Source organism: Montipora foliosa, chromosome 6 (assembly GCF_036669935.1).
Source record: "Montipora foliosa isolate CH-2021 chromosome 6, ASM3666993v2, whole genome shotgun sequence".
Taxonomy (NCBI): Eukaryota; Metazoa; Cnidaria; class Anthozoa; order Scleractinia; family Acroporidae; genus Montipora; species Montipora foliosa.
The window spans coordinates 55580383-55592882 of record NC_090874.1 but is presented as its reverse complement, the minus strand read 5'-3'; the positions used below and the strand labels follow the sequence as shown (position 1 = coordinate 55592882).

The window sequence follows — 12500 nt, the reverse complement described above, 5'->3', positions numbered from 1 at the left end:
CAAAAAGACGAATATGTCTGCGAGATAAAATTTAGGGTGTCAGATAGACGGTTGAGATCACAGCGGCTCCGCTCAAATAACCGAAGAATTCTTAGCAGTACGCATTTATCACGGTTCTGCGATTTTGGTAATAGCAAGCCTAAGAAAAGTCTTGAATTGAATCAAAACGCAAGTTCTTTGACTACAACATTTGTAGACAATCAAACGACCCAATCATCGCTTTCGAGGCGGAGGATGTAGAATGCTAGCAGTGCGTAGTTACGCAATAGCGCTTGATTAGGAATCGTGATTAAGGCTCGTGTTTCTAATGATCCAGAAGGGCTCCTGGTAGCCGATATCACAGATGCCTTAGTAGCAAGCTTTTCCTTGGGAGAACAAGGTTTTCGATGTTTTTACTGCGTGAAAAATGAGGCGAGACCGAGAAAATGAAAGACGGGGAGGGCAGGGAATTCAAGACCCCTATCCCTCTTTTTTTTCGCCCCGCCTTATTTTCAGCGCGGCCAAAACATCGAAAATCTTGTTCCCCCATGGAAACGCTTGCTACGCAAGTTAGAAATCGTACAATAAATCAATGCTGCCGTGGAATTGCTCTCACGCTCCCTTGAAACCGACTGCGGAGTAGGCCGAACGTTATTGAGGTAGCTTGGATGACGAGACTGGCATAGAGTTTGGGAGAGCCAAACAATGTCCTAGGAGAAAGAGAATGCTCGTCCCAGGAGCCCATTGGGTGATGGGCTCCTGGCTCTTCCCAGTTCCCTACTAGCGGCACGTCCAAAATGGTGGGTCTTTTACAAGCGATCGAAATATACACTGGCCTTTTACGAGCGACCGTGTATATAAGAAAAGCACAGCAGTGTTGGCCCATTTCTTACACGAAGAGGGTCGTGATAATTAGACTCTCGAGAAAGTTTGACTTTGCACAATCAGACATCCGGTTATGCAATGTGATAGAGAGATTAAGAACCTCTTACACTCTCGGTTTCTTTGTTCAGGCTAAAGCTAGTCCAAAATTCAAATCACCATCACGTTTTCTTTTCTGCATTTAAACCTAGAATCATTTCAAACAAATTTAACTATGCCTACTACAAAAGATATGCAATAAAGGAACGATCATTTTCTATTAAAAGAAAACAATTCAAAGCGACAACAAAATTTGTTTTTTTCTTTTTGTTTTTCCTTTGGGACGACCGTTATTTAGCGTCACTTTGAAGATTCGAGAGAAACGGGGAAGGCCATTTTAGTATATTCAACGTGATTGAAGAGACGTTATTTCTCCTTGTGTCAGTTTCTAATCATCGGTGGTCCCGCTCTCTGAAAGATTAGACAAACTAAGACTATAAACGGAACTATAGTTTGACTCACGTGTGCAGAATAGAGAACACAAGGCCCCTTCATTAGTCAAGAAAATTGTTGTTTATGCTTAGACTCCTCCGCAAGAGATTTGTCAGAAAGACTATATGTCAACTCCAACTGAGTTCAAGTACTAAACCAGGACCAATCGAAACTCGAAACTCGACAGTTTACAGACTTTTTCATTTTCCGAGGTAATTCGTCAACGTATTAACATACCTTTTGGCAACAACTTGAACACGATCAAGAATCCCGCGAAGAGATGAAATGAAGAAAGACTTTTGGCCATTTTGAGAATGGTGACCTTTTTGCAACTGGAGAGCTAATAAGTTGGTCTTTAGTAATCCTGCTTCTGCAGTGATGTAATCTCACTGAGAAAGCAAAAGTTTGATTGATTTTTTTATACACGGGCGTTGTAATTAAAGAACCAGGATATGGAGCCGTAGAGAGAGGAAAGAAGTTATTCAAGGATGAAATTAAGCATGGCATTATTACAGCATTTTCTCGATCCTTGAACCTCTCTGATAATCTTGTGTGTCTTGGCGAGCAAGATACTGCATTCTCGAAGGTTAACGGCTTACTCGGACTAAGGCCCTTCCAATGGGGGCCTTGTTCTTTAGCAATCTGCTTGTGTTCCCTTGTTCGCGAAATTACGTCCAAACTTGTTTTCAGCTTTTTGATCCTTAAAATGGTTTATGTTGCATTGCTCCCTGAGGTATTTTGTCTTTGCTCCCCTGCATGTTTCCCACTTCAAATTAGCTATGTTCCTTTTTTTCCTCAAACCCCTGCAACCTTGGGCTACCATTCCTCGCTTTCATAAATCCACTCCAATGATATATTTTTCCACATTGGTGTTCATTCATGAGGCCTGTCTCACCTTTTTGGAAATGGACCAATATTAAAGTGAAAGAAAACAGCTTTAAAAAAACGTATTCTTTTGCAAGGGAAATATGAACAGATTGTTGACAAGGCTTTCGAGATAATTAACCTCAATTAACATAAGAATATTCCTTTAAACAATAATAATTTGGTGGCAATTCTATTTTATTTCGAGGAAAGAAACGAAAAGGACACCGGCGCAAAACTTGACATGGCTGTCAGCACTGCTCTGTTAAGTATGTGACCCTCATGTATCGCCTCAGCAAAACGGTAAGTATCGGTCTTAGGTTCAGTCATCAACAAAGTTAACTTTTTAGATCGGTTTTAAAAGATACGTGCAGGAAAACAAACAGTATCCTCTCCATCGATGCAAGCATATATGCAAACAACATACGAGGACACATTAACATGAACTTTTTTTTTTTCTTTTTTATAAGAACGTCTAATTTAAGGGCTCAGACTGAACTGGTTCTTACATATTTTTGCGATTTGAGCCTGAAAATGTTTTTAACATGTTTTTTAAGGTTGTGTGGTATACAAACTGAGTTGTTCTTCATTGTATCACGCAATAAAAAAAACCACATTGTTAATGTTATAAACGTCCCTAAATATTCGAGTTTATTGTCCTGTTAGACCACACTTTAACACTTCTTTTATTTTCATTGATACTAGTCACAAAAACGAAAACAAATGAGCAAAATAATTAAAGATGTTCTTATAACTCAGTGACTCTCAGCCTGGGTATGTTCTTAAAATGTTGGTTTATCTCTGCCTGAACGTTGTTATAAAAAGGTTCTTATAAAAAAAAAAAGAGTGTAGGGTCTTAATTTTTTCCTATCAAGACCGGCTCTCCTGTGCTCAATTATTCAGTTTGCTTATGCTTAATCTTGCGTCGCTTGTAAGGACCACAATTATGGCTGCTACTATGACTGAGAAATTCGATCTTTAGAAAATCGAACTCCAGCTTTTATCTATTAATTTGGATCTTAATTATAAAACTATTTGAACCGGAAAGAAATAAGACTGAAAAGAAAAGGAAAGAAGAAGAAGAAGAAGAAGAAGAATAAGAAACCGAAATCGAGACGTACTGAAAAAGGTAACCTGCGATCAGGCTCCATTTTCGTTACACGAGGGGACGAAGAAACGATTGTAGCGAGGGCCGACATATATAAGAGGACATGGAAGAACGGAGGGAGGAAAAAAAGAGGTTTTGATACGATTGTAGTAGACTATAATAGTTGTGATAACAATAACACGGACTAGATTACCGTAAAACACATTCGGAACTGGTAAAAGAAACAATGTTATCCAAATAAGGAAGATATTGATAAAATACCGAGGGAAGGTCTTTTCCTGTTGTTTACACGTGCCACAGTGGTTTGCCCAAGTATTAATTAATTTTTTGATTGATGCCGGCTGACATTGTGTCAGCATGGAGGTTTTTCCCTACGACACAAAGGATAATTTTCATAGATTTCGCGTGTTTTTTCATAACCATGATGAAAATGAAAGGTTCGACCCATATAACCCGATGCACGTGTAAAGGAAACTGAAAGACGGTGTAATTAATTGGTAGAAACAATCGAGGCAAAGACGGTTCAACATTTGCTTTGAATCCTTAAAAAGATGTTACAGCGGTTATCAATCACACGAGCCCCTCAACGACATTTTTTCATATTTCGAAAGATAGATAAATCAATTGAACTTGATTTTAGACATTTGTTACGCCGGACGGTCAAAATATGTCAATAAGCGAATCTTCAATTACAGGAACATTGCAGAAATTACAGCATAAGCTCACGTACATATCAAATATTTCAGTCTCTGGATGCATTTGTACCACAGCCCAATATTTATTCTTTGGCTTAACTTTTGTTATCAATATAAATGCATTTTATCTGGAGAAGTAAAAGTAACATGAAAAATAAGCAACTGAAGGAAAACAAAGAGCAAAAACCACTTGCAAGTGCTCCATTTGCGGAGGGAGAGATTTCACGACTGTCGGGTGGGCATGCACCGTCATTTGCTTTAGCGTCTTATTCTCCCGCGTGCACCGCGTGACATCTCGCGAAAAAAACTCCGTTGGTCTAAACTTGGAGCTTTTGCCTTTTAAAAACAAACCCATTGTACTTGAAATGGCGAGAGAATTAAACGTGAACAGCAAGAAATATTACGGCTCTTATACAATGAAGAAAAAGATCTAAAGCGATTTACCATTTATCAGCAAGCAGCAAGTAGGATAAGACAGGAACCATGACAAACGATGGACTATAAACTTTCCAATTTCCGTTTTAATCCTATCAGGTGAGTTTAATTATCAAGAAAGGGGTTTGGGGGTTATGACCCATAACTTTTTACTTTTCCATTTCTGTCTCAGCTGAGACAATAGCTGAATGAATGGACCTTTGTAAAACACAAGTTGTTCAATTTTTAACCCATTCATGCGCACAATCAGTTGTTGACGGGGCACAGAATTGTAACAGAATGATGTAGGATATGGAAATTTTACGGCAAAGTTGATTAAGGCAACCAAAAGTAAAATCATGAGACTTCCGTGGCACGAAGAGAATTGCCATTGACCGTGCGAATGGCATAAAGCTTGAATGAGTTGGCAAATAGCCCGAGCACTTGAAAAGCGCTGATAAACTGTACCGCCCAAATTTACCCTCCTTGACGTTGTCGAGATGGAGCTTCAGCAACGGCAGAACTTTGCGTTTGATGAGTAAACAAGACGCTTGGAGACGTTCGTGTGAGATGATTTGATCCACGTAAGAATAATCAAATTTAAACTTTGAACAGGTGTCGATGATCACAGTCTCTTTACACTAACAAACTATCTTGCGTTAAAGTGGCAACGAGGGAAGCTTGTGAATTAGAAAGGCCGAGTAATAGCATACGTGCCAACTCTCCCGGATACGGAACGAATCTCCCGGTCTCCCGTACGGGTCATTAAATCTCCCGAATAAAAACGACTCTGAACCTTTCACAGACGTTTCTCCATTCTAGACTCAAATTGCATCCCCACAGTTTAAAAAAAATCGATTTTTTCTAACTCGTTTCATTGTTTCTTAATGCATTTCTTCATCTCTGAGTTTCAAACACACGTTAATAGAACTAAACACAATGGCTTTCTTTAGCTATCATAACCATATAACCGATTGTTTGATTGGATCTCCGATTAACCAATAAAAATTATTGACATAAGTACCCTGTTTTCCCGCAAATTCACAATGGCGGCAGAATATTCTTGTATTCTGAAGGAGCTGCTGGGGGATGGGTGGGTGCGTTTTTGGGGGGAGAGGAGGGGAGGGGAGTGGGTAGATTGATCGAGGGGGAGAGATGGGGAGACCGGAAGGAAAAAATCTCCAGATTTTAGATCTCCATAGGTTGGCATCTCTGTAATAGCCAGTTGACGCGAGGACAGGAGGAATTTTCTCACGTGAAGTAAATTGAGGAACTGATCAGGGCCCGAAGAGTGATTCACGTGATGATATGTGATTCGATTGCAGGAAATGGCAATGTTCAATCTTTGGTGTCGTGAATTTTAGTTTAGCTAATGAAATGAAGAACATTCACGTCTCACGAGAGCAACAGACAACCTCCTGTTTAAGGACGATTTTCGAAATCGCACAAAGTTCATTGTAAGTGACTGTAAATGAAAATGGTTTGTTACACAGGTCCAGTTTTCGGGAATAATATTGCTTACTTTCATTTAGAGGCCACGTGGGCTTATAAATTGAACCAAAAACACCCATTCCCGTTTGTCCACCGAAGTGAAGTCCTCTTAGGTGGGGCAGTGGCGCAGTGTTGGCGCAGTGGTGAGAGCACTCGCCTCCCACCAATGTGGCCCGGGTTCGATTCCCAGACTCGACGTCATATGTGGTCCGGGTACTCCAGTCTTCCCTCTCTTCAAAACCAATATTTGATTTGATTTGCGATATTTGTTAATTTCAGTTTACAGTGTCCCCAATTAGTGCTCCAACGCTAGAACGACTAGACACTTGAATAAAGTTCCTTTCCTTTTCCAAGACGGAATCTTATCAATTTATAGACCCAGTGATTTGGCTTCGTGAATTCTCTCGGTTTTCCGTTAATCTCAACGTTCACGTGGTGGTTCCCAAGGACATGAATTCGTTGCCAGGAGCCGATTACCATGAATTCAGTTCTTGCAACATTGAGGCTTAATCTGTTGGCTGTGAGCCATCGATTATTCATTTTGTTTTCGAGTTCCGAGTGGGTCAGTGAGTCAGCTGCAATTGTAATATTTGTATCATCGGCGAAAATTCTTGGAGAGGCAAGTTAGAGGCAATTAGGTAAATCTTAAATGTAAACCAAGAATAATAATGGTCCTAAGTTACTTCCCTGAAGGACACCACAGGAAACTCGGACTGCGTTTCTGATAACGATCGGTAAGATATGATTCAAACCGGGTTCAAGACACGTTCAAGACACGTTCTGACCAATCGTTGAGTCCCTAGTTCAATTTCCCGGCTGCACTTTTAAATAGCCAACTAGTTTGCCTCCAGCCAGTTGGGATTCTCAAAGTTGTTCTGTTCAACGCTCGGAGTCTCGGATATTAGCTACCAGCTACTCTAAAAATCCGAGGGTAAATAATGATGCTTATTTTCCTTTACTTTTACCAGGTTAGGCTGTTTTGGTCCAATCCCTAATTGCGTAATTTGAGCAACAGCACATTGTGGTCGATGGTGTCAAAAGCCTTAAAGTCAACAAGACACCAAGTAGGCGTTCACGTGGGATGCACCGATCAAAGCAAGCAACAGGCAGGGGCTGTAAATAAAAGTGCTAGTTGTTGTGGATATTACGGGTGCTGTATCAGCTCAAACCTCTTCTTAGGCGGGATGCCTGTTGCAGACCGCGTCAAGGTTTCGGTCGAATTCGGTTTCATCGTAGCTACAAATTGCAGTCGCGCGCGAAGTCTCGAGAGAATTGTGCGATCTCATTGGCTCCACTTGGAATCACGTGAAAGATCAGGGTGGAAAAATACTGAAAGTCCTGATCCAGCAACGTTCATGAAATCTGGAGGAGGAGCTAAGATTTCATTAAATATTGAACGGAGATTGAAGTTACGTGTTCAGTAATCGAGCGATATTGTTTACTTTTCAAATAGTGAACGGAGATTGAATTTATGGATTTATGTGCAGTGTTTTAAGTGCACTTCCAACTGGAAACCTTGTTCTTAATCTGCGGTCATGCGATCACTCGAACCAATGAGTTCAGTAGCTTGGTAAGTTATCAAACGAAGAGTTCAACAGGTCGGCAAACACTTCTTCTAAACACGAAATTTGAAGCAACTTTCATACAATATGGTATTATACACTGATTGAATTCAAAAATCGATCGAGTCAAAGTGCTCACTCACATTTTGTTGGTTTCCAGTTGAAAAGCGTTGCACTTTATCAAAAGTATTAATTACCGTTCAGATACTTTTTTTTTATCGATAATCCCACCATCGCTGTGTTAGTGTAAAATTGATCGTTTGTGATATCAACACTACATAATCAGGATGATAAATGTTATTGAGCTGCGATCGATTCCTGTTTTGTCATAGAAGAGGCATTTGAAAGAACAGGCGTAGTTGTATATTTTGGGAGGGGGGGGGGGGGATATTTTTGTCCCGTTGTCTAGCATTTATTCAGTAATAAGAGTATCACACTGTAAGTACTTATGTGTTTGTTGTGGAACATCAGCACGCTTTGATTTCAGCGTGACTCCCTTAGAGTACCACACAGGTCGCCCATCCAAGTATTAACCCCTTCCCACAGGACTTGACTTTGGTGGACAAACGAGAATTGGTGTTTCCCTTGAGCTCCCTTGGTTCAATTTAGTTTGAGGCCTCGTAAACTCAAAACGGCAACGACAGTAAGCGTTATTATTCTCCAAAACTGGACCTTTGTAACGAAACAGTGACTGCAATGAAATTTGTGAGATTTTAAAAATCTTCCTTTAAAAGGAGATTGTCTGTTTCTCTCACTAGACTTGATTGTTCTTCGCTTTATTGGCTAAACAAACTAAACTAAGGATTGAACATTGCCCTTTCCTGCAATCACATTACATATCATCACACTGGATTACTCTTTGGGCCCTGATCAGTTCCTCAATTCACTTCATGTGAGATAATTCGGTTTTTCTAATTCACAAACTTAACTTGTCACCACTTTAACGAAACTTTGTTAGTGTAAACAGACTGTAATTACTGGTACCCAATAAAAGTTTAACATTACTCTTATACTGACCAAATTATCCCGCGTGAACGCCTCCAGGCGTCTTGTTTCTTGTTCTGGCCGTGAGGAGCAGAGCTTAAGATCGAGGGCAGTTTGTTTTTCATTGTCCCCACAAATTATAACCTTTCATGTGATTGGCTAGTTTCTGTCAACTCTCGAAAGTGTAAAATTTGTCGAAAAGAAAACGCTATATTTAACTGGGCATCGTTGTTTACTTTGACCATGTCATGGTCTTTGGTTTTTCTACGTGACATGTCTTTGTCCCTTCCTCTTTTCTCCTAGCGTGATTTTTGTTCTTTATTGTAGACACAAATTACATTTTACTGATACTCTCTAGTTTATTCTGTTACTGTTCCCAAAACTCACTGATTGCATAATAATAAAATATTTGAACAAGACGCCTAAGAGGGCGTATCTATGGGATGCACGAACAGTTGACACAAATTGTCCAGTTACAGTGAACTTCAACTACAGGTAAACTTTGGAAAATGGCTAGAGATTACCAGAAAGATAAATCCGTAATTTAGCTAAAAGTTGTTCGTTGTAAAAAGAGAAAAAGAGGTTATTTCTTATTCTTAATGCTATTAAATTTGCAAATGCTAACAACGAATCCCTGTTAGGGGTTATCAGGATACGGAATATTTAGGTAAAAAAATTATAGGGATACGGGATATTTGGGGGGAAAATTGACGAGATACGAGATATTTTAAAAAGACAGGCACGCATTGCGCACGTGTAGTAGTGCAGTATCTTGACAGTGTAATTTTTTTCCATAACTAGAAAGGCAGTGTGGCCCTGTGGTTAGACCGCTTGCCTCGAGATCCGGAGATCCCGGATTCAAGGGCCCGCTCTAAACACTCCTTGAATTTGATCCTGGTAGTCCCTGGTTTAACTTCCCAGCTGCACTTGTAAATAACCGACTGGTTTGCCTCCGGCCAGTCGGGATTTTTCACAGTTGTTGTTGTTGTTGTTGTTGTTCTGTTCCGTCATTTCGTTGTGTTTCATTGGCCCTGAAAAGCCTCTATGGGGAGCGGTCAATTAAGTATTTATTGTATGTATTGTATTGTAACTGTCAACTGAGCTGCGTTTTGTTTTTCAGGAGATTCAAGTTGTCCTTGTGTAATATGTAGCTGTAACAGTATACGATATTGTTTTGGTATCGTAAATAATTATAGTGCTATGGTACATGTCTTTGGTAAATACGCCCTGAGAAGACATGTCAGTGGTTCAGTAAAAAGGTACACGCAGAAAGATTGAAGAAAATAAAAGAGAATCGAGAAAGATTGGCTTCGAGGCTGACATGAAGTTCCTTTAAACCTTTTTTTTACATCAAGTTTAGTGTGTACTCTGAGCGTCTAACAGCTTTCCACGACAAAAGTTCACTGAAGTTAATCCCCGTCCGGCGGGGTTAGTTTCTGGATTGGAGACGTCAAAACATACGACTTGATGTAAGAAATACAAGACGGAAAATTATATTTTAGCGTTCAAAAATGCGAACTAAGCAAGGTACAGATTTCGTTTACCTACTTTATACCAAACAAATATTGCTGCAATAGTAAATAAATATTGATATACAGCTTTTAAGAAGAGAAGAAGTAAGTTTTTAGGAATTGTCTACCGAGAATAAAACAATTTGCCATAAGCAACAAAATTTGCGACATGAAAACTGCGAATTCAACATAAAAGTAAAAAAAAACCTAAAGTTAAGCCCCTTCGAATGGGTTTAGTCCCTGAATGGGGGACCCCTGCGGAGTCCCCGTTACGACGATGCAATTTTCCCTTTCGTAAACAAGCGATGCCGTTTGGATGAGATATAGAACAATTTTCACTGCTAAGTTTGTCGTTTGCAAAGGAGGAAAAATATACTTAATGTAGGACTAGATTAGCAACGTATGTCACTAAGAATTAAAAAAAAAACCGACAAAAAAGCTAGCAAAAAAAATCTCGATTCAGTTGCTTAAGAGCAAATGCACTTAACCTCTACACTCCCGAAACAACGGCTTCAAGCTTGCAATATTAAAGTATTTAAATGAAGCTAATCCTAACAATTTATTGAAAGCCTGACCGAATAAAAAGGCTTGGTTACTAAGAATCGCATCAACCGTCAAAAATGGTATCGCTTGTTTACTAAAGGAACATTAGCGACGACGATAGCTATTTTTTTAAAACTTGATTTCATTCTTTATTTTCTTACGGCATCCCACGTAATAAAGTACTCTGATCAATAGCAACATTTGCTGCTTCTGTAAGTTCATGATTTAAAGAAGCAACAACGCAATAGCGACACTGAGACAAAAAAACAACAAACAAATGAACATACCAAAGACGTTCTTACTGAACGATGCCGTTGCAATGAGCTATGAAGCAACTCAATTGGGAGCAGGTCAGTGACATTACCGCCGAAAAACTCGTTTTACATCCATGGACAAGAAATCATACGGCCGTCTTACAACTTGAGAATTTTATTCACTCTAATAACATGAATTTGGAAAAATTATCAAACAAAGCGCTGAGGCTATGGCTTGTATGAAGCCGGCTGACAAGCCCTTCGTTAACGGTCGTTCCTAGCTGAACCCTAATACATGTAAGTTTGAAGACCACGGTTTGGTAAACAAGGATCCCGTATCCCGCTTTGACTCAGTAGTCCTGGCAGTTGAGTTTCTTTACGGGTTTAATACTTACTTTTTCTCTAGCTATACTGGGCAGAAAAACCTAAATTGTTGCTTAATGATTTCTTCACTTTTTAAGATAATCAACCTCTCATACCAGTTATTCCATATGTGAGAAACTATCGCTCAAAAGTTAGTAGAACGGATTCGATCGTTGTTCTTTGCACCTTTTGTGCTTCTAATGATTATCAATACAATAATATGCAACTAATGACTAAAGAACTTAAAATAGATCAAATCATACAATTTATAATTAAGGTTTAAGGCAAGCTCTCACTTGCATTACTAACAAGCATCCCAGTGTTGCAAAGGTTCTCAGTGCAGCATTGGTGATCACAATAGTTTGCTGTGATGTTCCCATATTGTTTTGGATCAGTAATTTCCTTGCGGCACTTTTTTTCGTGGCATTTTTCCTGCAAGAGTCGAATAAAATAAGTTAGACATGTAATACGTGCCTCACTTATCAACAATTCATAGGCAACAGTTCGCTGGATCTTAACGAGTTCCTCCCAGGGGGCTCCTGGTTCCCTTATTTGCTTGTGCTCACTTGTTCCCGAAATAACCATATGTCAAAGTTCGCGAATTGAGTGCCACGATTCTAAAAACAATCTTTTTGACCATTGGGAACAGCGGTCAATGATCTTGACGTCGTCAAAGTCAAATTCATGATTGTTTTGTATGCAATGTCGGGTTAATAAAGAATTATTTTTAGAAGCGTGGCACTCAATTCGCGAACCGAATACCAATAATGAACACATTTACATTCCTGACATTTACAAGGCCCTTGGCAATCCCAAGTGACGTTTCTACGGCTCTTTTAAAGCACTCATTTGCATGAAACAAACTTCATGTCTGCCTTGAAGCTAATATTTCTCGATTCCCTTATATTTTCTTCAATCTTTCTGGGTTTAGTATTTTACTTGTAACTACGTGTCTTCTCAGGGGGCTATTTACCTAAGACATCTACCATAGCACTATAATGATTTACGATACCAACACAATATTGTGTACTATTAGAGCTACATACTACGCAAAGACACCTTAAATCTCCTGGAAAACAAAACGCAGCTTAGTTAACAGTTGTGGAATTAATAAAGCACTGTGTCAAGTGACTGCACTACCACACGTACGCAATGCGTGCCTTTTTTTTTAAGACATCCAGCAAGCACAACATGCCTACTCGCTTTCCTTAGCCTATCTTCTAGCCTGCGTGGCAGGCGCTAGAAAGGGGAAGGGAGAGGGAAAAATTGGGCGCGCGCGAAACGCGCGGAGCGAGGGAGAGGGGAAGGAGGAAGCGCCTGCAGCCAGCTCATTGTTTATTTGGTCTCGCCCCCTCTCGCTCCCAACAAAGGAGACTTTT

At 39.8% G+C, this 12500-nt stretch overlaps 2 protein-coding genes across 3 annotated transcripts in view; both read right to left on the bottom strand.

Annotated features, from left to right (window-relative positions):
• The window catches only part of LOC138007797 (uncharacterized), a 33638-nt gene that overhangs the window by 5057 nt on the left and 16081 nt on the right, over window positions 1–12500 (bottom strand). The window contains exon 1 of one of the 2 annotated variants that reach the window (XM_068854874.1): window positions 1570–1779. The exons of the other annotated variant lie outside the window; for it this stretch is intronic. Coding sequence (XP_068710975.1) covers window positions 1570–1639 — 70 coding nt within the window. The 5' untranslated portion in view covers window positions 1640–1779. Of the gene's footprint in view, window positions 1–1569; window positions 1780–12500 lie in introns of those variants that run through there. 2 annotated transcript variants of the gene reach the window in all.
• The window catches only part of LOC138006057 (uncharacterized), an 11092-nt gene continuing 6818 nt past the window's right edge, over window positions 8227–12500 (bottom strand). Inside the window, exon 3 of the mRNA XM_068852213.1 lies at window positions 8227–11553. Coding sequence (XP_068708314.1) covers window positions 11401–11553 — 153 coding nt within the window. The 3' untranslated portion in view covers window positions 8227–11400. The remainder of the gene's footprint in view (window positions 11554–12500) is intronic.